At 29.3% G+C, this 22,912-nt stretch overlaps 1 protein-coding gene across 2 annotated transcripts; it reads right to left on the bottom strand.

Moving 5' to 3' along the window:
• Positions 1 to 3,611: 3,611 nt before the first annotated feature.
• On the bottom strand, positions 3,612 to 20,946 carry LOC129916856 (meiosis regulator and mRNA stability factor 1). Of its 2 annotated transcripts, none has more exons than XM_055997044.1 (7): positions 20,584 to 20,946; positions 12,069 to 12,146; positions 7,588 to 10,249; positions 6,034 to 6,237; positions 4,953 to 5,969; positions 4,798 to 4,866; positions 3,612 to 4,336 (listed from the first exon to the last, which is right to left on the bottom strand). In XM_055997044.1, exons 2-7 carry the CDS (start codon positions 12,086 to 12,088, stop codon positions 4,202 to 4,204), a joined length of 4,107 nt encoding a protein of 1,368 aa, XP_055853019.1. In that variant the 5' UTR covers positions 12,089 to 12,146; positions 20,584 to 20,946; the 3' UTR covers positions 3,612 to 4,201. The 2 variants fall into 2 exon arrangements, with proteins under 2 accessions (XP_055853019.1, XP_055853020.1); XM_055997045.1 differs by having other exon boundaries at positions 7,588 to 10,246.
• Positions 20,947 to 22,912: the final 1,966 nt, after the last annotated feature.

The following is a 22,912-nucleotide window of genomic DNA, read 5'->3' as shown; positions in this document are numbered from 1 at the left end:
ATGGGCTATCAGAAAGGTGTAGTCATGTCAATTACATTTCTGATTTGTTTTTATATATATGCGTGGTTGTTATAAAACTTGTGAAACAAGTTTATTTTTATTTAACAGATAATATTATTGATTAGTAAAAATTCTAATCATAGATGTGTAAAAATTCACGTGCAGTTGCATGTGAAGAAATACAAAAAATTCCTCAATATTTATTGTATAGCTTCTTCTTTTAATTAAGTAATTAATTTTGACGCAAAATGGTTCTGGAATGTGATGAGGTAAATTATTTAAAAATTTTTAGTAAACGGATCTTTCCATCTATGCGAAATAGTTAAGAACTTAACTAAGAAACTTTTTACAAAAAGTTTTTTACTAACGAATTTGTATCAACAACTTTTTGATTAATACTTAAGGAAGGACTTTTAAAAGGTTTAGTTATGCCAGTTTCTTTCAAGGTTAGTTTATTTGAGCTATAGAAAAATTCCCACAGGTTTTTTTTTTTTTTTTTTTATTTTTCTAAAAAAAGAATGTGTTCAAAGATTAAACAAATTAAAATCCATAGTTATTATTGGCAGTGCATTTAAATTGACAATAATTGCTTACCACACTATGTTTAACTGTAAGAAAATCATTTGTTTTTGTTGTTTTTCTATACATAGGTATAAAATTGAGATGCATAATTTCAAGTATTATGAAGTTGTTGTATTTTTTAATTGATTTAATAACAACTTTTGACACACGGTCAAGTTTCATATTGCATAGTAGGTAATTTGTATCAGTGACTTTTTGTACAAGTCTTGTGCTTTGGAGTGTAATATTATTAGTAATTAAATTATTGAATTAATTTAATTGTAAAGTTCCTTTAATGAACATACATATGCGTTTAAGTAAATATAGTTAATGGCTAATTCCCTTATTGCGAACTAATTCACTATTGCGATCTTAGACAAACATAATATTTTATATAGTAAGATTTTATTGGTAAATTTATATGATTTAAAAGATGTGGTAGAACCTTTGATGAGAAAAATATCTTGGGTAACTATCTACGTCTTTCTTTATAATAATACCTTAATTGGTAAGTTTTTGTATGGCAATTAACATTTCTGAGAAATATAAAATTATTTTTTCTAGTTTTTGATGTAAACAAAATAAACTATTTGTTGGATAAACAAAGAAATTAAATATTTTTTTTGTATTAACTAATGATTTTTTTTTGTTCTTTAATGTTTAAATAGTAATTGATACTTTCATTTTTGCAAAATTGCTCCTTCGCTTTAGAAAGTGGACAGGAACTCGACTGCATTTATACAGACTATTCTAAGGCTTTTGATCAACTTTCTCATGACATCATACAATTTAAATTAAAAATGTTTGGTTTTCCTATAAGTTTTATCACTTGGATTTCTTCTTACCTTAAAAATAGATCATATCAGGTGAAATTCAGAGGGACCTTCTCAAAATCGTTCATTGCCAAATCGGGCGTCCCGCAAGGTAGTCACCTGGGACCTCTTCTTTTTATTTTAGCTATTAATGACGTACCGTTATGTTTACGTAAGAGTGAAATTCTTATTTTCGCAGATGATATGAAAATTTACAAAAGCATTAGCTCTGTGAATGACCGCATATCCTTGCAAGATGATCTTGATAGATTTGCTATTTGGTGTACAAGGAACGGTTTAAATCTCAACCCGACTAAGTGTCAGACGATGACCTTTTCAAAGAAAAAAACTCCTAGTCTGTATGATTATAAGATATCTCATCACACTTTACTCCGTGTGCATAGCTTTAAAGACCTTGGTGTTAACTTTAACTCCAACCTCGATTTCTCAGAGCACATAAACCTGATTGTAAACAAGGCCAATTCTATGTTAGGTTTTGTCAAGCGTTGGTCGAAAGAGTTTAGGGACCCTTACGTTACATTAGCTCTTTACAACTGCTTAGTTCGCCCCCACTTAGAATACGCATCTCAAGTTTGGACACCTTTTTACAGCATCCATATAGAAAGAATAGAATCAGTCCAACGTAATTTTATTCGTTTTGCCTTAAAAGGCTTACCATGGACGGACCCTTTTAACCTTCCTTCCTATGAGCATCGAATCAATTTACTGCAGATCCAAACCTTGTCTCAAAGGAGAGTAAATAACGACCTTATATTTATTCATCAACTTATAACGGGTGTAATTGATGGCCCGGATCTGCTTAATTCTATTAATTTTAACTACCGGAGAGGTGCTTATAACTTTCGTAGCTTAGATTTAATAAAATTACCCCAACACCGTACTAATTATGGTATGCATGTGCCCTTAACTCGCATGTGTAAGCTTGTAAATTTGAATACTAATCTGTTTGATTTTAATATTAATAAAACTAGTCTGAAAAAATACTAAAAACCAGTGTACCACGCTCATAAACTTTTTTTTTGTATTTATGTTCAATGTTTACTGATTCTTTTCTCATTTAATGTCTTTATACCTAATTGTATGTACATATGTATATTGAATTATTTTTTTATCAACACTCTTGACTATTAAAACATTTTTGTTTTAAAATTTTGACACTTTCTGAAAATTAAACATGAAATATTAAATTTATTTTTTTGTTCATTTTAAATTTTTTTTTATTTTGCACAGATATAATAAATGCAGTCCCAATCTTTGACCTTCCTTTGATATTCGTATTACCATTCTCTTTACTTATTTAGTTCTTTTTAATTTGTTTTTACCTTCAAAAAACACTAAAAAGTGCCGATACGATAATCATCCGCAAATGACTTCGTACTCGGTGAAAATGGACCCCAGCGCGTGCGGTATCTGGGGGGGAAAGAGGCGTGGGAATATAAAAAAAAAAAGATATTAATATTTCAGGATAACTTTCCATTTTTGTAGTAAATTAAGTGCACAGTTGGGTTAAGAACGACTGTTATTACAAAAAGTTACTTAGAATACTAAAGTTTAATTATGTAAAAATTAATTAAAAAATATTTTTAATTAAATTTAATTAAAACAATTTAAGAAATATTATAAAATCTATTAAAAAAATCTCTTTAAATAGTTAGAAATCCAAACCAAGTACGCAATTTTATTTCTTGTATAATACCGAATTTGTAAAAAATATTTAAAAAATTTTTCGAGCATTTTTTTATATAAACATAAATATTTTCAAAAAAAAAAATTGATTTAAAAAAAATTGAATTGAATTTTTTTCTTAATTTTAAATTTAAGCTTCTTAAAGATTTTTGTACAAAAAAATTCGTTGCAGTATAGTCTTTGCACACGTGGTTAAGATTTCTTAATTTTTTTCTTAAGAAAAATATGTTACACATACGCCATAGTGACTTATAATTGTTTGAAAATTAAAAAGTGCGTACACTCGAATTTCTTCTAAATTTGTCGCTCATTTTCTTAAATTTTTCAAAAAGAATGGTCGTTTTCGTTTTTTAATAGAATCTAGATCCTCTTTTCAGTTTTCTTCATGTCGGCTGACAAAAAAAATGCATTTTTCAATTTTTGTAGGGTAAGCTTTGAAATTCAGCTTTTAGACTATAATACGCATTTTTGACAGCTGCTGTTTTTGTTAGAAAATTATCTTGAAATTTTAGAAAGAAAAAAAAAAAAACAACACACAACATTTTTTGTTGGCATGCAATTTGTGTTTACTTAACAAATATTTTTCTTTTTTTTTTACATTCGTTCTTGAATAATAGATTTTCGTTGGTTTTTGATTCCCGAATTTACAATAATATTTTTTTTATATCTTTTTGATCAACAAAAGTTTTACAATTCCGCTTTTAAATTTAAAAGTTAAAAAAATTGTTATTATAATAAATATTTGTAATTAATATCAATATGATTTTTGTTATAATGTTTTTTTGTATACCGGCGAAAAAAAATTTACAATAATTTTAAAATTAAAAAAAAAACTCGCGCTGCGATGCGATATAATATTTTTTTTTAAACTACATATTAACTATTTTTCTATATAAAAAATAAAAATAAAATCTAACAAAACATTTTTAAAGCGTGCTAACGATAATAATATAATTTTAAACAAGTTGCACGACATAATTTTACATAATATATATAAATAAATAATAAAATCATTTTTTGTTTTGTATTTTTTTTTTTTTTTGTGGTTTGAATTTATAATATGCTAATTTTGGTTTTTTAAACAGTTTGTTTATCTATTTTTTTTTATGTTTTTTGTTTTTCTAGGCAATTTTTCGATCATGATTATCAAAACTAAACATTTGTTGTTTCATATTTTCAGTTTTTGATAAAGTATATGGAGACAAAATCATTGGTGAAATGTTGAAAGCCTTTAATTGTGCTAGTTTGATATTGAGCTGAAATAATAATTGTTTGTAACTAAGTTAGTTAATTTATAAAAGTTTATAACAGTGTCTCTCTTATTCGAATACTTCAAATGGCCGATAGTAGTCAAGGCTTTAAGGTTCTCCCACACCAAAGCCGACATGGCCGACAAAAAAAAGCTAGTGACAGCGTTTTTGTGTGAAAAAGTTCCAAACCGGAACTTTAACGTTCAGATGTGGAGTTTTTTTTTTTCTTACAAAAACATTGTCGGCCATATTTTATGTCGTCGTTCTTGTGGGATAACCTTAATTGAACGAAATTGCGTTCAGTTGGTTTTTAGATCTGTTTGTTTATTTTTTTGAAAAATAAAAAAACTTTTTGAAGTTTGTGACGAAATTGGCAATTTTGTATTAATGAAGAAGTTTCGGATTAAAAGTGATTCGAATTATAGAGACTTCACGCTGTTTTTTTTTTTTTTACTAAGTATACTAACCGGATTGATTTTTGGTGGCTTTTCACCATTACTATTCGCCCAAATCGGATCAATCCAAAATGGCATATTCTGAAAATACAAGAAAAAGCATCAAATGTCAAACAATCTGTCAAAAAAATCATCCATTTTGATTTATAAAAAAAATGAAAACTCACATCAGATGGTGGTGTATCCGGTTTAGGTGGTTCATAAACCGGACACATTTGCATATTCACATTTGTCATTTCGAAAATACAACTATTAGCCTGTTCCGTATTAGCATTTACCGTTGTACTATTATAATAGTTTCCTCGACGACGATCCCACAACTTGGAGAAACCTATCGCAGCTGGTGTGCCACCATTGACACTTCCCATGCTCGTATTCGGATCCGAAAGTGAATTCATTGATGAATTGAATGACACATTAAATGCAGAATTATTGAAAGAGTTCTCCTTGTTGCTGCTAGATGTCGCAGTTGTATTCAATATGTTATTGAAGTTGCTTGAATTTGAGCTAGTGTTGAAGCAACTATTGCTGTTAGTTGTTGTTGTTGTTGTATTGCTCATGTTGCCACCAGAGTTGTTATTATTGTTATTAATATTACTATTGTTAGCCATCATAGGTTGTGGCTGTTGTTGTTTGGTGGGAATTGATTGTTGTTTTGGATAAAAATGCGAACCACTCAATGGTCCTTTGTTGGTGACAATAGATTGTTGTGGAATTTTTGATGCCACTAAATCTGACGTCTTGTTGTTGTTGTTGTTATTGTTTATCAATGATGAACGATTATTATTATTTTCACTCAATGGAAGACGCTGTTGAGGGCGTAATTTGGTTGTGGAAGATAATTTCTTGGAAGATTGTTGTTTCTGTTGATTATTAGATTGTAAAACAGAATTGGTGTTGGTGCGTGAAATCAATGGAAGAACCAATTCCGATTGAAGAATCAATGAGATCTCACTACGTTCCTGGGTTTGTCCTGTATTTACGGAAAAAACATCGGGATAAGCACGAAGAATCGTGTATAAATTGGGAAAACCATATTGGAAACAATTGATATAATCCACATTAAGAGCATTCTTAATTTCTGACAAAAGCATTGTACGGTGCTCTATAAATTGAATAACTCCCATGAGGAATTTCATGAAGGATGAGATTCTTAGGAATTTTGTATCATGATCTGTAACAATCTAGAAAAAGGGGGGGAAAATAAACCACGCAGTCGATAGGAAAAGAAAATTTTAGTGAATTTACCTCAACTGCATGTTTCATTGCAGCTATTGATGTTTCTGGCAATGTCTCATGGTACTTAAGGCTAAATGAGCTTATGAAATCATTCATAGGGACTTGTTCTTTTCCATGTTCTTGAATTATATTACAAGAACGATAGCATTGAGTACGAAAGATAGCATTGTCATTGTGACATATTATCCAGAAACTGTTCTCATTCTTCAAGACCTAAATTGAATTTAAAAAAAAAAAGAAGCCATAAAATTACTTTACCTAAAATAATAATATTGAAACAAAATAAATAATATTTTATCATTCAGTCATCTACAGATCTGTCATTTTTGTAGCTCAGTTTTTTAGTGAACTTGTCTTACTTGAAAAAGTCTTTTGGGTCATTGTTATAATTTACTTCCTTAAAAAGCTCAGTTTTCTCAAAAGCTCAATTCCCTAGTCTGATATCAATTTCTATTGTAAATTCTAATGAATGACAGTTCTTTTTCTTAAGAAGCTTAGTAAATTCAGTATTTCAGTTCCCAGTAGCTTAGCTCATTTAGTAGCTCAGTTGATTATTAGGATATATGAGTAGCTTAGTTTTTTTAAAGTGTCTCGCTTGCTTAGTAAGAAGCTTTATGTTTATTGTTCTTTTATTCATTGTTACAATTAACTAGATCACTTCAATTCGAAAAGTAGCTAAGTTTATTTTTTTAAGTAACTCAGTTTCTAGTAACTAATTTTATTTATATCAATTTTGTTCGAAAATTATAATGAAAATACATTGATTACCTACTATAAATAGCTGTATTAGCTCTCTTTCTTAAGAAGGTTAGTTCCTTAAGTAAATTCCTTTCATAGCTCAGTTTTTTTTAGCGAGTTCCCGAGTAGCTCAGTTCTTCAAGGAGCTCAGTTCTTCAAGGAGCTCAGTCGATTAACAAGTAGCTATTTACGTATTTTTTTTTTAATTTTTAATTTTAAAGTGTTTAAGTAGCTGAGTTGATTAGTAAGTAACATGAGTAGCTCAGTTCTCAGTTATAGCTCAAATACAGTGTGTTTGAGACGACAAAATGTATTGTCTTCTTATAAAGTTGTCTGCAAATCTGTTTACAGGTAGCTGTACTTCTATTAAAACGGCATTTCTTAAAAAGGAGCCTGGTTGATTGAAAAGAATAGCTCAGTTAAGTAGCTCAGAACCTTAAATAGCAACTTTATACTAAACATTCGTTTTAAAACGTGAATTAAATATTTCTTTTTTGATTTAGGAGAGAAACAAAATTTTCTGATTTCGTACATCTTCGTTAAATTAGCTCAAAGTAGCTCAGGGGATCAATTAACAACCAAATAACAAAATTTATAGTAAAATTCGGGATTGTTCGAAAATTTGTTCAAAATTTGGTTTGTTACTAAGATGTCGTATTAACTGACTTCAGTTATGATTTTTTTAATAAGTTTCGTTAAGTTAATTGCCGACGTTGTCATTAAGAATATATTATTTTTTGGTATTCGCATAAAAAAATCAGTCAAACTTCTGTCAAACTGAGCTCAATTACAATAAAATCTGTCAATTTTCATTTATGTACTTACCTCAACAAACGGCAACACATTAATGCCTTCATGAATATCAGCTACACCCAAAACCTGTGGCTGAATGTTATAGCCAAATTTTTTCTTATGCAATTCCAAAACATCATCGAGTTTCATACAGGTCTTTGACGATCCAGTAAATTCTCGAATTAATTCCTCCAATTGCTCCGATAACACCCTTCGAGCTATCTTCGGTGAAAGAAATACTTTTTTATCTTCATCATTGTTTTGTTCCATTTCTACTACTCCTTGTATGGCCTCCATTAAATCGGCCAATTTAAAGAACCCATAATCACTCAATCGGCATTGATAAGCAAAATGATAGTGATAGCAACGAACAAATTTCTGAAACAATATCGAATATTGTGGTGCACTGCGAAATAATTCTACCACTTCACTTGCAAATATGCTAGTTTTTTCAATCTCAGCTGAAGTTTGTTTACGCTGTGGTATTGATATTAAAATGTCTTTACCATTTTGAACAGTTGAAACAGTTACTATGTTTGAATTAACTAATCCATCGAGTATATCAACAATGTCACACACTCCATAATCGGTAATGTCAAAGCTACGATGTTGTATTTGTGAGAAGATCAATGGCAATTGGGACAGCAGAACTGATTTGTTACCCAATGCCCGTAGAATTCTCAGAAGGTCTGATGTAAAACGGCGAACTTGAGTACGATGGGTAAGGGTTATTTGCCGATTTTCACCATCGCCCATAATTTGGACCACTGTTGAGAGAGCTTCGAATAATTCGATCAGCTTGGTGTATCCATAATCAGCAACTCGACATTGTTTACCGAAATGATTGTGATAAGCCGGAATAAAACGGTTGAATTTCATAGTCGATTTCGGAGACATCTTCATCAGTTCGACAACTTCTCTTGAAATTTGATACAGTGGATCGGAAACTGTTGCATTCTTTGCATAGAACCTATTATCGCCATTATCCTTTGCCACATTATTCTCCTGTTCCAACCAGGCTAAGATCTTATTCCCAAAGCTATTTGTATTGATTTGTATCCCATGGACACAACAAACCAAGTGTTCCAAATTTACCCCGTTCTCATTCTTGGCTATCTGAATATTTAACTCTCCCTCTACACAATGCACTAAGCTAGCAACTGGTATATCACCAGGATGGCTTTTAAGAAGAGGATAGATGATTTGTTCAATCTCTGATATAGTCATACAAACATTAGGCAACGGTTCAATCTCCTGCTCAGCCCAACCTTTGTGTTGTTCCCGTTTGAAATGAATCGTACAATATGGAACACTATGCTGAAGACCCTCCATCAGTGGGCTACTATCGAGAGAATTGAAAAGCTCAGGCTGAAGACTTATGAACTTTTCTTCATTACTATCGGCGTTAATGTTGCAGATGTCTTGCATCTTATAAAGATCCAAAACACTGATAGATGTTTTGAAACGTGATTGAAAGAGTTCGCGAAATTTGTACATTGGCAAAGTATAGTAAGGGACATCTTTAAGTAGACCAGCTACTTGGCAGCGTAAGGTATTGAATTCGGTTAGCGATGAGTCACGTGTATACGACACAATCATACGTTTATGACCGATTTTTTTGCGGTGTAAATTGGCAACAACTTGCTTGGCAAAGTTTAGATTCGGAACAGTGACTTTGGCGAAGGAGCTACCCTCAAAAACCAATGACACTACCGGAGTTATCGGTTTAAGTTGATTGATAAGGAAATTCCGAAGACTTGCCTCGTCCATTGAATAGTCCAGATTGTTAATTTGCAAAGTGACAACTTGATTAAGATCACTTCCTGGTGATGATCCATTCGATTGATATTGAGTGGTACCATTTCCACCGGTCTTTCCATTGTTTAAACTTGTATTGGCAGCACTGGTAACACATGTAGTACTAGTATTGGCTAATGCAGATGTTGTTGTAGCAGTTGGGCCAGTTCCAACAACATTTGCATAGCTAAAGTCAAGCTCTGAACTGTTATCGTAGATTCCAGAACCGCTCGAGTTCGATTGGGATGACAACATCATGGAAGAATTCGAGCAGTTCTGGTAAATCGGAGCATATTGCTGAAATTGCATATTCAAAGAGGTTGCAGTTGACACAGGATTGATGGTTGAGTTTCCTAGGCCAGACGAGGCAGAAGCAGCTGCTGCTGCAGTGGCACATGCGCGATTATGATTGTATGGCATGTAGCGATGTCGGTTGAAACAGCCATTGCCATTGTTGTGCGTATATTGACATTGTTGCTGTTGCTGCTGTTGCATCATTTGTTGATTCAACATCGATGACGATAGACTAGATGGTGGCATATAAGTCGTCTGACTCCCACAGCCATTATTCGTATTCTTTAATATGGATGAATTATTGTTGCCAACTTTGTTGAAATTCTGCTGCTGAGTGGCAAAATAATTCATCATGGAACTATTTCGCCTGGTATTTAGTTCAACTCCGGTAATGACATTGTTTTGACAGATGGGATTGTTGTTTACATCAACTGCAGTTGATGAAAAATATGCTGATGACAACGAAGTTGGGTTGAAATCACCAGCCAATGATTGAGATTGCGACAGGAGTTGTTGCGACGACGATGATGATACGAGTCCAGTGGATTGCAGACATGCAGAATTGTAATTGATAAAGCTATTGGCTTCATCAGGATATAAGCTGCTGGTAAGACAGAAGAAATTAATGAGATTCAGGTTTGAATAAAAAGTAGAGGAATGGGCATTTTGACAAAAAATGCGGCATCCTAATCCATAGAACCCGTCGCATCCGCCCCGTCAACAAATTGAACTGACAGATCGATAAAACACTCAAGCTCTTATGAGAATCGACCCATAAACCGCTTCCGTCGAGTCCATAAGGTCGATTCTCACAAGATCGGTTGTATTTTATCGAGCTGTAAAGAAAATCCGTTGACGTAACGGATGCGATGGATTCTATGGGTTGACCCCTTTAGAGTTTAGAATTTTTTTTTTTGTGTGAGTTTTAACATTATTGCTTGTAAAATTCTTAATTTTGAAATGCCGCACTCTTCTGTATGGATTATTATCAACACCCATTCCCGTTTTTTAACGGATTAAGGAAATTTGTTTAAAATTGATATCTCTGTCAAACTGTCATAACTTATGCAAGAAAAAAATTGGAAAAACCTCTTAATGACACATTTCGACGTTTAAAAATTCGCCAATACCTAATTTTGTCAGATATTGGGCAGGTTCAGAAACGTTAGGGACTAAATAGGGTAGAGTTGCCTTATTTCATCTTTCGGAAAATTGTTATAACTAGTGATTGTGTAGGGTTTATTCCAAATTTTTACTTGATTTTTGACTACAACAGGTAAAATATTGTCGAAACCTACGTGAAAAATATGATACATTGATGAAATTCTTGATGAAGGTTTTAGTTAAAGCAGGGACAAAGGGTGTTTTTTTTTATGGGTTGAGTTATTTGTGAAAAAGGTATCATAACAGCTGACATACATTTTGGTAATTCTTCAAACTTGGTGAAAAAATTTCGTTTCTTATAAGAGCTAAGAATCTAAAAAGTCTACAAAACTATCTAGAGTGAAAGGGTGTTTTTTTTTTTTTTTTTTGAGAAATGATGAAATTTGGAATTAGTACCAAAAAACTGGGACAAAAATGGTACACCAACGAAAATTGGTAGAAATGTTTCGTGTATAACAGAAACCAAGAATCAAAGCAGTCTATACAAATATTTTAGGGGAAAGGGTGTTTTTTTGGGAAATAAGGAAACCCCAAGATGAAACCAATGGTATAAAAGAAACCCTTACGAAATTCATTAAAAATGTTGTCTTTCCCATGGGTATAACAAATGAATTAAGTCCATACATTTTTTTTTTCATTGAAAGGGTGTTTTTTAGATGTAGAGAAAATATGGGTATATTGGAAAAAGTGAGTTATAATAGTGATACCTTTTGAGATGAATATCATGATTAAAAGGGTGTTTTTTTTAATGAAAACAAAAATGATGGGTCATCTTAATGAAATTTAGTAAAAACGTTGAAATTGGGATGGAAAGCAAGAAAAAAGAGTTTAAAAAATAAAAAATTTAAGTGAAAGGGTGTTTTTTTCGAAGAGACAGTAAAATCTGTAATTGATCCCAAAAAGCCAATTAATGATGTAAAAATGTAAAAAGTCTAAGAACTTGAGTATTAACGTTCGATTTGTCATCCAAACCAAAATTAAAATAAATCATTTGCTTACAGATCTTACTGTCTCTTCGAAAAAACACCCTTTCACCTAAATTTTTTGTATAGACTTTTTTTTATCCTTGGTTCTTATCATAAAAGCAAATTTTTTGTCAAGTTTCATGAGTTTAACAATAATTTTTTAATTGTTGAATTTATGTACCATTTTACCTGTACTAAATTGAATATTCTATTCTAATTTTTCAAAAATTTAAGCTATGACAATTTGTACCAGTCGTGTAAATTGAGAATGTTTTTTTTTTTTAATATTCTTACCTGAAGAATCTATCTGCCATTATAATCTATGGATAGTATAATTAGCTTCTTGAATTGTCAATTAAATCTGGAAAGTACCTACATCAGAGAATGATCATGCAAAAAAGAAAAAAATAATAATAATAAATGAAAAAATGTTAATTATTGATTATAAGAGCAATTAGATTAATTTAAAACAAATTTAATTTGATGTAAGTTTAATAATTGATTTATAATATTTGTTATTATTTATAAATGCAGTGGCAAGTTGTAAATAAAAGAACACGCAATTGAATTATAATTTGATATTATTGTTTTGTTTAAGATTTGATACATATACATATTTCTTTTTTACATTGTGTTATTGACAATAATAAAACTGCCACCTGGAATTGCTGTTAACATTTAGAGATATTATAAGTCAATTAAAGTTAGTCATAAAATTTGTAACTGATGTCAATAAAAATTGTGATTCCTGAATGATTCGGAAATATTACGAAGCTTCTTTTTTAATTGACGATATAGGATGTGGTTGATAAGTGTTGGGTTATTTGTTTTGTCAATTTTAATTGATATTGACAATTTAATTTAATTTAAGATTTAAAACCGATTAAATATTTCATTTGAACTTTTGGATTCTTAGAATTTTGTTTCTTATCGTAATGTCTGTCATATTAAAATGTAAAATTACGATATAAGATATTGGATTAAGTTTGCCTCAAATATGTATTTTTCTTACGTCATTATGCATAATATTTATTTATTGATTGTAAAAAGGGTTTTATTTAAAAAATTTCCTTCAAATCCATCGAGTGAGATATCAAAAGAAAGGTCTCTTTGAACTCTATTCACATAGGTATGCAAAATTTGCAATAAATTTTTTTTCTTAAATTTGATTAAATTTGAAAGCGGATATTTGTGGACCAAAGCCTCAGTTTGTAGATATTAGTTTATTAAAGTATTAATAACTTTATTAATTATAGCGATACAAAAAAAAAGTGGTATATCAGAATTGTAGAGAATTTTAAGGCAAATAATCTTTTCTCGATAAGTTTTTTCATAAGTTTGATAAAAAGTGCTCAAATCTTTAAAATTGTCATTTTTTCGGTTTTTTTTTTACTTTTTTGCCTTGTAACTTTGTTAATATTCAGAATATCGAAAAAGTTTATTAACATAAAAGACGCAAAATTTAATTGCCTACGTTTCTTGTATATACAACTTTTATGTAGGACAAATAGAAATCGAGATATTCAACAAAAACTAAAATCCAAGATGGCGGCTGAAAGGTGAATTTCGCGAGTGCGAAAAATCAGGGTAATGATATTCAGCTAATGTTCTATCGAATGAGCAAAAAAAAATTGGGGGTGGTACAAACTGCTGGGTCGCCCATATATGAACATCATAAATGCACTGGACTATATGGTGAACGGGTCTATTCATTTTTTTTGCAGGTCTGGTTGCTTAATTATTTGCAATCGAAATATTTTATTTTTCTTACATTTTTACATTCGGACGGAAGCAGATATTTTTGGATCAAGGTCTCGAAACAATAGTGGAGTAACTAAAGCTCCAAAATTGGCAATATTAGGGAACCTGCGGCCGAACAGCTTAGATTTTGATGATCTTTTTTTTCAAACGTCGGTAATTAAAAATACTCTAAAGTCTATAGATTAAAAATTGTCGGTGTTGCCGTTTTGATTTTTTAAATTTAATTGAAGATTTTTGTGAACAAAAACAAATTTTTTTCAAAAATTTTTCTTAAATTTCATAAATTAATTGATGCCAAAAGATTGTCTATTAAATTCAAGGAAAAAAAAATATATGGGAGTGAGGGACAATCTTCCATAGTTCAAGCGATAGATGCAATTTTCATATTAATTGACTTCAAACACAAAAAAAATATTTGAACACAACGGCAACACCTACAATATTCAAATATACATATTTTAAAAGCTAGAAGCTTAGTCATATATGTAAAATTAAAATTAAGTTAATTGAATGAACGGCTTTTGAAAGAATGGTAATTGAACTCAGATTTTTGAAAAAAAAAAATTATTGAAAAAATTTTAACATGTCGTTTTTTAAACTTGGTCGAAATATAAAATGCATTTATTTTCAATTTTTTTTTTGGCCGCATTTATTATGATCTCAAATTATAAAAGGAAATGTCAATATGTATGTATTACGGTTTATGAAAAAAATTAAAAAGTATTTCATTTTCGAAGAACTTTTTTTAATAAAAGTTTTGAAAAAAAATGTAACTTATTTTTTTTTTTTAAAGTTCAACATCTAAACATAAAATTATTTTTTATTCATTTAATAACCCTTACTGTTAAAAGTTAAATAGCAAAAATTTAAAGTTCCTATTTACCACAGTCTTTGAGAAAATTAATTATTTCAATGCAAAAATTTAGTTTTAATAAAAAAAACCATTGAAATTGAAGTAATTTTTCATTTTTTTTCAAAAGTGATATATTTTACCTTTTTTGCTTCGAAATTCAACTGATAATATTTATGGCCAAAAATTTTTTTTAAATAAATTTATATTTTATTAGAAAAAGTTTGGAAAAAAGTCATTTTAAATTTGTTTTCAAAATATTTTTTTTGTGTTTGAGGTCAGAATGTTAGAAAATTGCATTTATCGCTTAAACGATGGAAGATTGTCCCTTACTGCCTTTTATACATATATTTTCCTTAAATTACCTAGAGAATCTTTTGCTATCATTTGTTTTATGAAATTTAAGCAAAAAAAATGGTTTTGTTCAAAAAAAAAATAATTTTAATTTTAAAAAACAATACGGGAACACCGGCAATTTTTAATCTATAGACTTTAAAGTATTTTTAATTACAGTAGCGAGCAAAAAAAATGCAAACGAAAGAGGTTTAAAGAGTTTTCAACAAGAACTAAGTTACCAAATTTGGCATATTGAAACTGTTTTATTTTCATTAAACAGAATCAATTTGTGGAATATTTTACTCCAAAACCATTATTTGGTCAAAAGTCTACCTAAATATGCGTCTTTAGACGAGCAAAAAAATGTAAATGTTTTTATTGTTTGCATTTTTTTTGCTCGCTACTGTACCTACGTTTGAAAAAAAAAAATAGTCAAAATCAGACCTGTTCGGCCGGGTTCCCTAATAATTTGCTTTAGTTACTCTACTACAAGTTTGATTTACAGATATGAGTTCACAACGACCAGGCCTATACATTTAGATCAAAAAAGTACAAATCCATTTTTTTGAGATTTTCGAGCAAAAATCAAGGTTAACCCCCCGACTAACAATTTCGCTTCTGTAAAGCTTTATACATGCTTCTTTTGCTTCTATAAAGCTTTATAGAAGCAAAATTGTTAGTTGGCCCCCCTTGTCTAAAAAATAGGCATTTTCAAAAAATTCCTAAAAATCAATCGAGTGAGACATCAAAAAAAGGTTTCTTTAAGCTCTATTCATAACTGAAAATCAAAAGTTTCTTGTAGGTCCGGTTGCTGGATTATTTGCAATCGAAATATTTTAAATTTTCGTACCTTCTTGCATTCCGCAGCAGATATTTTCGGATCAAGGACTCGAAAAAAGATTTGGTTTACAGATATGAGTTCACAATGAGTATGCTTATCCATTTAGATCAAAAAATTACATTCATAACTGAAAACCAAAAGTTTCTTGCAGGTCTGGTTGCTGAATTATTTGAAATCGAAGTATTTTAATTTTTTTACATTCTTACTTTCAGAAGAAGATATTTTCGGATCAAAGTTTCAAAATAAGTTTTGGTTTACAGATATAAGTTCACAATGAGCTGGCCTATCCATTTAGGTCAAAAAATTACAAATCTATTTTTTTGAGAATTTCGAAAAAAAATCATGGTTAACCCCTTGCCTAAAAAATAGGCATTTACAAAAATTTCATCCAAATCGATCGAGTGATACTTCAAAAGAAAGGCCCCTTTAAGCTCTATTTACAGCTGAAAAGTAAAAGTTTGTAGGAAATCCGATGGCTGAATTTTTTGCAATCGAAAATTGTTTCTTCTTACAAATTATTGAATGCAAAAAATGAAGCATTTCTTATTTTAATAATATTTTATTTTTAATTTTTTAAATACAAAAATCACAATAATTGATCTTAATGAACAAATAATATTGTTCTTAGTGTACAAATTTTTTTTAAGACTTTTTGATATTTTTTATTTTAAAACCTCCCAATGGTGGATTTGCGGCCTTATATTTTCTCCACTCTTCTTGAACATCAGGTTCTTCAATATTATGGTCCTCATTTCGAAAAGAGTTGGTCAGTGTGTTTTTATCATTATTTTTTACATCATGATTTGTTGTTTGACAGTTTTGTTGCTGAGTAACTTGAACATCTGATGATATTGGTGTAATTTGGTTTGCAACAATTGATTTAATGATGTCAAAAATGTTAATATTTGTAGTGGTTATAGTGGGATTTTTCTTTAACTCAGAAAAAGGTTTTATATTGTTTGTTTCTTTAATTATATGGTCTAGTTTAATGTTATTCATTTGCTTTGTACTTAGAGGCACCCTGTTTCTAGGGTTTTCAAAAGTTTTGTTGAATATCGGCCTTGATTTACGATAGTTCTCATTCATGTGCAATTTTCTATGCTTCTTTGGGTTAGAAAAGTTGAAGTTTTCGTCATCATTTGCATCACGAGTTCTTTTTCTTGGATTGAATTTATTATAACGATTATCGCAATAAATTTGAGCAGCCATTGTTTTTACTGAAAGAAGGTCCCTTGAGTCTACTGCATTTCTGATATGCATTTTCAAGAAGAAAAGATTTTATCATTTTTTTTTTTTTTGTTGTTATTTTTAACGTTGGATTATTTTACAATAAAGTATCGATCAAAGTTGGAAAGCTTCTTCCTTTAATAAGAAAATTTTGGAGGGAAAATTATTTTTCAAAGAATGTCAGTCAACAAATCTATTTTTTTATTAAACAAGGGCAATTGTAAAGACAATTATCTATTTTCTTTTTCAACTCAAAACCTTGAAAAATGTTCGGTTGCAGATAGTATCTGCGAAAGTTAGTTTTAGTTGTTTTGAATTAATAATGTACAATCATTTACGTGTTAAGATGTAAAAAGCTATTTTGTTGCTGGCAAATTTCTACTAAAAAGGAAATAATGTAAAAATCGGACACTGGGGTGTATACGTACTATTTTTTTTTTTTTAATGATGCATTTCAATTCTAGCTATAACTGGCCCCCTTTTAGGTACCTTTTCCTTTTTTTTCCAGAGAAGCTTAAAATTTTAAGAACTCAAAAGGATTTTGTGAGAAAAAAATTACATATTTTTAATCTTACATAATTTATGACGAATCGGATTTATTTAAAAATCGAAGAACAAAACAAGATATCAAAAAAAAAGCTCAACATTTTGTTGAAATCCCTGTGTTTGAAGATGATTTTTAATCTTAATCTATCAATTTACAAAATTGCATTTAAAAAAAAATTTAATTGCAAATATAAAAAAAATTATTGCAAATGAAAATTTTTTATTAAAGAAAATGTGCAAAATGTACTCTTTTAAAATAATTTCGTTCGATTCAAATGTTTTTTTTTAGGATTTATTGAATACAAGTAAAATCGGCTATAAAAAACTGGTATTATGCCTAAAATGCTCTTAGTTAAATACTTCCAACAAGTAATTGTTGTATATAAACATAGGTACAATTTTTGTAAGAGTTTCATAAAATTGTTTCTAAGCGGTTAATTTTTTTGCTCTCTTCAATTTGATTGTCTTATTCTCATCGATTTTAAAATTTGAATACAATCGCCAGCTTTGAATTATACCAAATTGAATTTCAATAAGTACCTAAATTGGTAAATTCTTACAAAAATAAAGAAATTTTCATTTTTGTTCCAATTAAAACCTTTAACTTGGCATGGTTTAAGAAAAAATAACACTAGTCGGCAAAAAAAAAAAAAAAGTCTGGAGCAAGAACTTTGTAAGGTGACTTTAATTGACTTTAGTATGCTGAATTTTAAAATTGTTTATAGTTTTGTTCTATCACGTCTAGTTTTTGAGCTATACTCAAAACTATTTTCACTTTTAACAACGAAATTCAGAGTCGTCACTCAAGTAAAATTTTTTCTCAAGCACAAAGTCTGAGATGAGTTTTCTGAGTGTTATTGCTCATGCATTTACTTCAAAACTTCCTTAGTTGGTATTCATAAGCTAAAATCAAAGAACCCCTTAAGTTTTCTTAAGATAACGAGTAGCTAAAGTGGGCCAACCTAAGAGTAAATGTTCACTTGAGTAAAATTTTAACTTGAGTGACGACTCTGAATTCCGTTCTAAGTCTCAAAAACTAATTTTTAAGGAAGTTCTTTTTGATGTGTAATCAAAAAAATACTTTTTCCTCAATATTTTGCTTTTAAAAATCCAAATCAGAAGTCACAACTGGAATTGGGATAAAAAACAACATTAATTATGATAAATATGTATATTATATAAGATTTTGAGATATTAAAAATTTCTTTTTCCAATATCTTTGAGAAAAAAATGAATTTTCAAAAAAAAAAATTAAATATTTAGGAGAATAAAATATTGCGTTTTGAGATTGCATACAAAGATTTGCAAAAAAACATTTTACGGTGTTGTTATTTGACGTCAAATGTACCCAAAAAACGCATTTTCGAGCTATTAATATTCAAGTATTTCAAAAAGGTAACATGCCAGTAAAATTTTGATTTTGACTCAGCACTCAAAAATTCTTTAGAAAAGTATGGTTACGTTCTAACTCTATTTTCGTTGCTGACCAGTGTAATTTGCAAAAAAGAAACCAAGATGAAAAAAATCACTAGAAACTTATTTCAAGCACTAAGCCAAGCACGCTATATTAAATTACTAACTGTGCTTATTAGGGTGGGTCAAAAAAATCGAAATTCTTTTTTTTTTGATTTGGTACTCCGAAAAATCGATTGCTAGACACCTCTAGAATATACACACCAAATATGAGCTGTTAATATTAATGGGAAGGTCCTCCGCTTCGCAATTTTCCATTTTTAAATCAAGCTTCTACTAAAAAAAAATAATTTTTTTTTTAAATCGACTTTTTAGCAAATGTCTTCACATATTCTTGTAGGAAATTGAACGCTCTACAAAAAAGGCCTTAAACACATTTTTCGTTTAATAGATATTTGAGGTCCAAAAATCAAGAAAATCTTTAAAAATTCGTTTTTTTTGTTCTAAATTTTGTAACAAATTGAAAAATTATAATAATCAAACGCGCAAGACATATTCTTGAAGAAAATAGATTGTTCCACAAAAAAGGTCTTATTAACTTTTTTCATTAATCTAACCATTCTAAAGATATTAGACGTCAAAGTTAAAAAAAATTATAAAAACATTTTATATTTTTAAAAATTTTCTAATTAACTGAAAATTCATTATTTTCAAATTAACAAGATATATTCTTGTAGGGGCTTAAATGTTCTATAAAAAAATTCCTCAGAATCAAATTTATTGCTTTAACCGTTTAGAAGATATTCGTATCCAAACCAATGCCCACTAATTCCAATAGTTTTCTTATGACCCGTTTGCATTGTGATTTGGATACGAATATCTTTTAAACGGTTAAATCAATCAATTTGATGCCAAGAAAGTTTTTGTAGAACGTTTAATCGCCTACAAGAATACATCTTGCTAATTTGAAAATAATAAATTTTTAGTGAACTGGAAAATTTTTAAAAGTAAAAAATGTTTTTATAATTTATTTTAACTTTGACCTCGAATATCCTTAGAATTGTTAGATTAATGAAAAAACATAACAAGACCTTTTTTGTGGAACAATCTATTTCCTTCAAGAATGTGTCTTGCGCGTTTGATTATTATAATTTTTCAATTTGTTACAAAATTTAGAACAAAAAAACGAATTTTCTTGATTTTTGGACCTCAAATATCTATTAAACGGTTAGATAAACGAAAAAAGTGTTTACGGCCTTTTTTGTAGAACGTTCAATTTCCTACAAGAATATTTAAGGAAATTTGCTAAAAAGTCGATTTAAAAAAAAAATGATTTTTTTTAGTAGAAGCTTGATGTAAAAATGGAAAATTGCGAAGCGGAGGACCTTCCCATTAATATTAAGAGCTCATATTTGGTGTGTATATTCTAGAGGTGTCTAGCAATCGATTTTTCGGAGTACCAAATCAAAAAAAAAAAATTTAAATTTTTTTGACCCACCCTAGTGCTTATACTGTTCACACCTAAGATATTTAAAATTGGAATTTTAACAGATCGATACCTTATTGCAAAGTAATTCAATAATTTTGTATTTGATTTTGATGATTTCATACCTCTCACTTGAATTTACCAAATATAACACACTTTACGGGAAAAACAACACACAAAAATCATTAAAATGCTTGAACATATAGCTAAGGCGCCAAAATCTTCCACAAAAAGAATCAACTTAATTTAATTAACGGCTCCAGCAGCTAACCAATCATTAGCCTTTATTCCAATTATACTTATTTATAACTGATAAACTGATAACAGTCCATTTAACACATGCACTCACCTTCTTTTGCATATATATATGTAATGTATGTATTTAGCTTATGATTTGCATTAATCAGATTAAGTAAAAAAGAAGAAACACAATTACACTAAATTTTTGCCCAAATTTTGGGTAAACAATAGAAAAAGACGATAGATCGATGAATATAGAAAATCAATTAGTAATTGCACAACCGTTTCTTTATTTTCAACTTTTATTTTGTACTCGATTTATGATTTTTTTTTTGTTTCAATTTTTTAAGGGTTCTTCAATTTAGGTTTTTTTTTTAATTTCTTTTAAACAATCTTGTTTACTATTAGTTTAATTAATTAAAAATTTAATATATAACTAAATCTATAGACATATACAATTTTTTTTTTTTTATTTTTATTTATTTTTTATATAAACACAGAAAGAAGAGAAATATAAAAAAAAAAAAGAAATTGAAACCGACTGGCGACAAGAGCAGGAGCAGTGATAGAATAGAAATGAAAGTTCCATAATCTTAGTAATTTGAACCGGAAAAGGACAATTGAGGAATTGTCTGGAAATAGAAAATATGGAAGACTTGACTTGATGATAGCTGAGAGGCGGGAAAATTCAAATAAATTTATTAACCTGAGTCAACAAAGAGGTTAATTGTTTTATTTGTTGCATAGTTTTAGGAAAATCAAAAACAAATTTTTCTATTATTTAAATTTTTAACAGAAACATTTTATTAAACTTATCTTTGCAAGCAGTTTTTTTTTAATTTTATTTTTCATAAACATCAATACAATATTACAGGATATACCTACTGACATTATTTTTAAATTTTTTTCCACTTTTGAATAAGAATTTACTTTGAATTTTTAATTGTAGTAGAGTAACTAAAGCAAATTATTAGGGAACCCGGCCGAACAGCTCTGATTTTGACGATTTTTTTTTTCAAACGTAGGTAATTAAAAATACTTTAAAGTCTATAGATTAAAAATTGCCGTATTGTTTTTTAAAATTAAAATTTTTTTTTTTTAACAAAACCATTTTTTTTTGCTTAAATTTCATAAAACAAATATGATAGCAAAAGATTCTCTAGGTAATTAAAGGAAAATATATAAAAGGCAGTAAGGGACAATCTTCCATCGTTTAAGCGATAAATGCAATTTTCTAACATTCTGACCTCAAACACAAAAAAAAATATTTGAAAAACAAATTTAAAATGACTTTTTTCCAAACTTTTTCTAATAAAATATAAATTTATTTAAAAAAAATTTTTGGCCATAAATATTATCAGTTGAATTTCGAAGCAAAAAAGGTAAAATTTATCACTTTTGAAAAAAAAAAAATGAAAAATTACTTCAATTTCAATGGTTTTTTTTTATTAAAACTAAATTTTTGCATTGAAATAACTAATTTTCTCAAAGACTGTGGTAGGGTAAACTACCCAGTGACCGACACCCTTGCCAGTTACCGACACCTGGCACAGTTTTTCTGTTTTCTTAAGGTTTTTTAGGGTGTAGCGTACGAAAACTATTTTTAACGCGTTCAGGCATGTATATTCCATCGGAAAACACTTTACTTCATAGTTGGTAGTGATTGGTTTTGTTGTAATAAAATTGGCAAGTTTCGAACCTCTGTGAAGTGCATGAAACTTGAGAAATTCTTAAGAAAGACGTAAGTACAAATCATTGTTTAAACAATATATCTGTATGTGGTACAAAAATTAAAATTGAATATTTAGTTAGAGAATTGCTTTGTAGATCTATTTCAATTTAAGTTATTACAAAAATAATAACATAATTTAATTTTACGTGGGGTGTTCACAACTAGAATATAATGTTCAACGAAATTCAGTGACCGACACTGGTGTCCATAACTGGCGCAATTAGACACGTTTGATGATATTAGTTATGGACACCGTTCTTTTTCTGCACAATAGCAGTAGGTATAAACGATCTCGCCGAATAGGCCCAATTATTTTCAAACCACTTTTTGTTTGCTCCTAAGGCCTAGTTTTACAGTTCACCGTGTAAAAAAACAAAAGATTCAAAGCATCGCGTAGTGCTTTTAAATAAGTTAATAAAGTGGGTTTCCTTTCGACTGTGTAAAATTACTTTAAAAAAGTGTGAAAGGAATCTGAAAACGATTCATTCGATTTATGCAAGGTGTGTGTATTGTTTGACAATCATTTTTATGCACACGCTAAAAACTTAGCCCTTGTTTGCCTATTTTTATTTCCCCTAAGTTCACACATACTAGCTTTTAATTTACAAAGAAAACTTCCACCTTCGAGTTTGAGGTCAAATCTTCTTTGTGTTCCTAAATCTTTCTTTTTAATTTTAAGGCATGTAACGTTTTGTCTGGGTCCTTA

The sequence above is a fragment of the Episyrphus balteatus genome, chromosome 3 (genome assembly GCF_945859705.1).
Source record: "Episyrphus balteatus chromosome 3, idEpiBalt1.1, whole genome shotgun sequence".
NCBI lineage: Eukaryota > Metazoa > Arthropoda > Insecta > Diptera > Syrphidae > Episyrphus > Episyrphus balteatus.
Note: the sequence above shows the minus strand (reverse complement) of the source record. Positions and strands in the feature narration are given on the sequence as shown.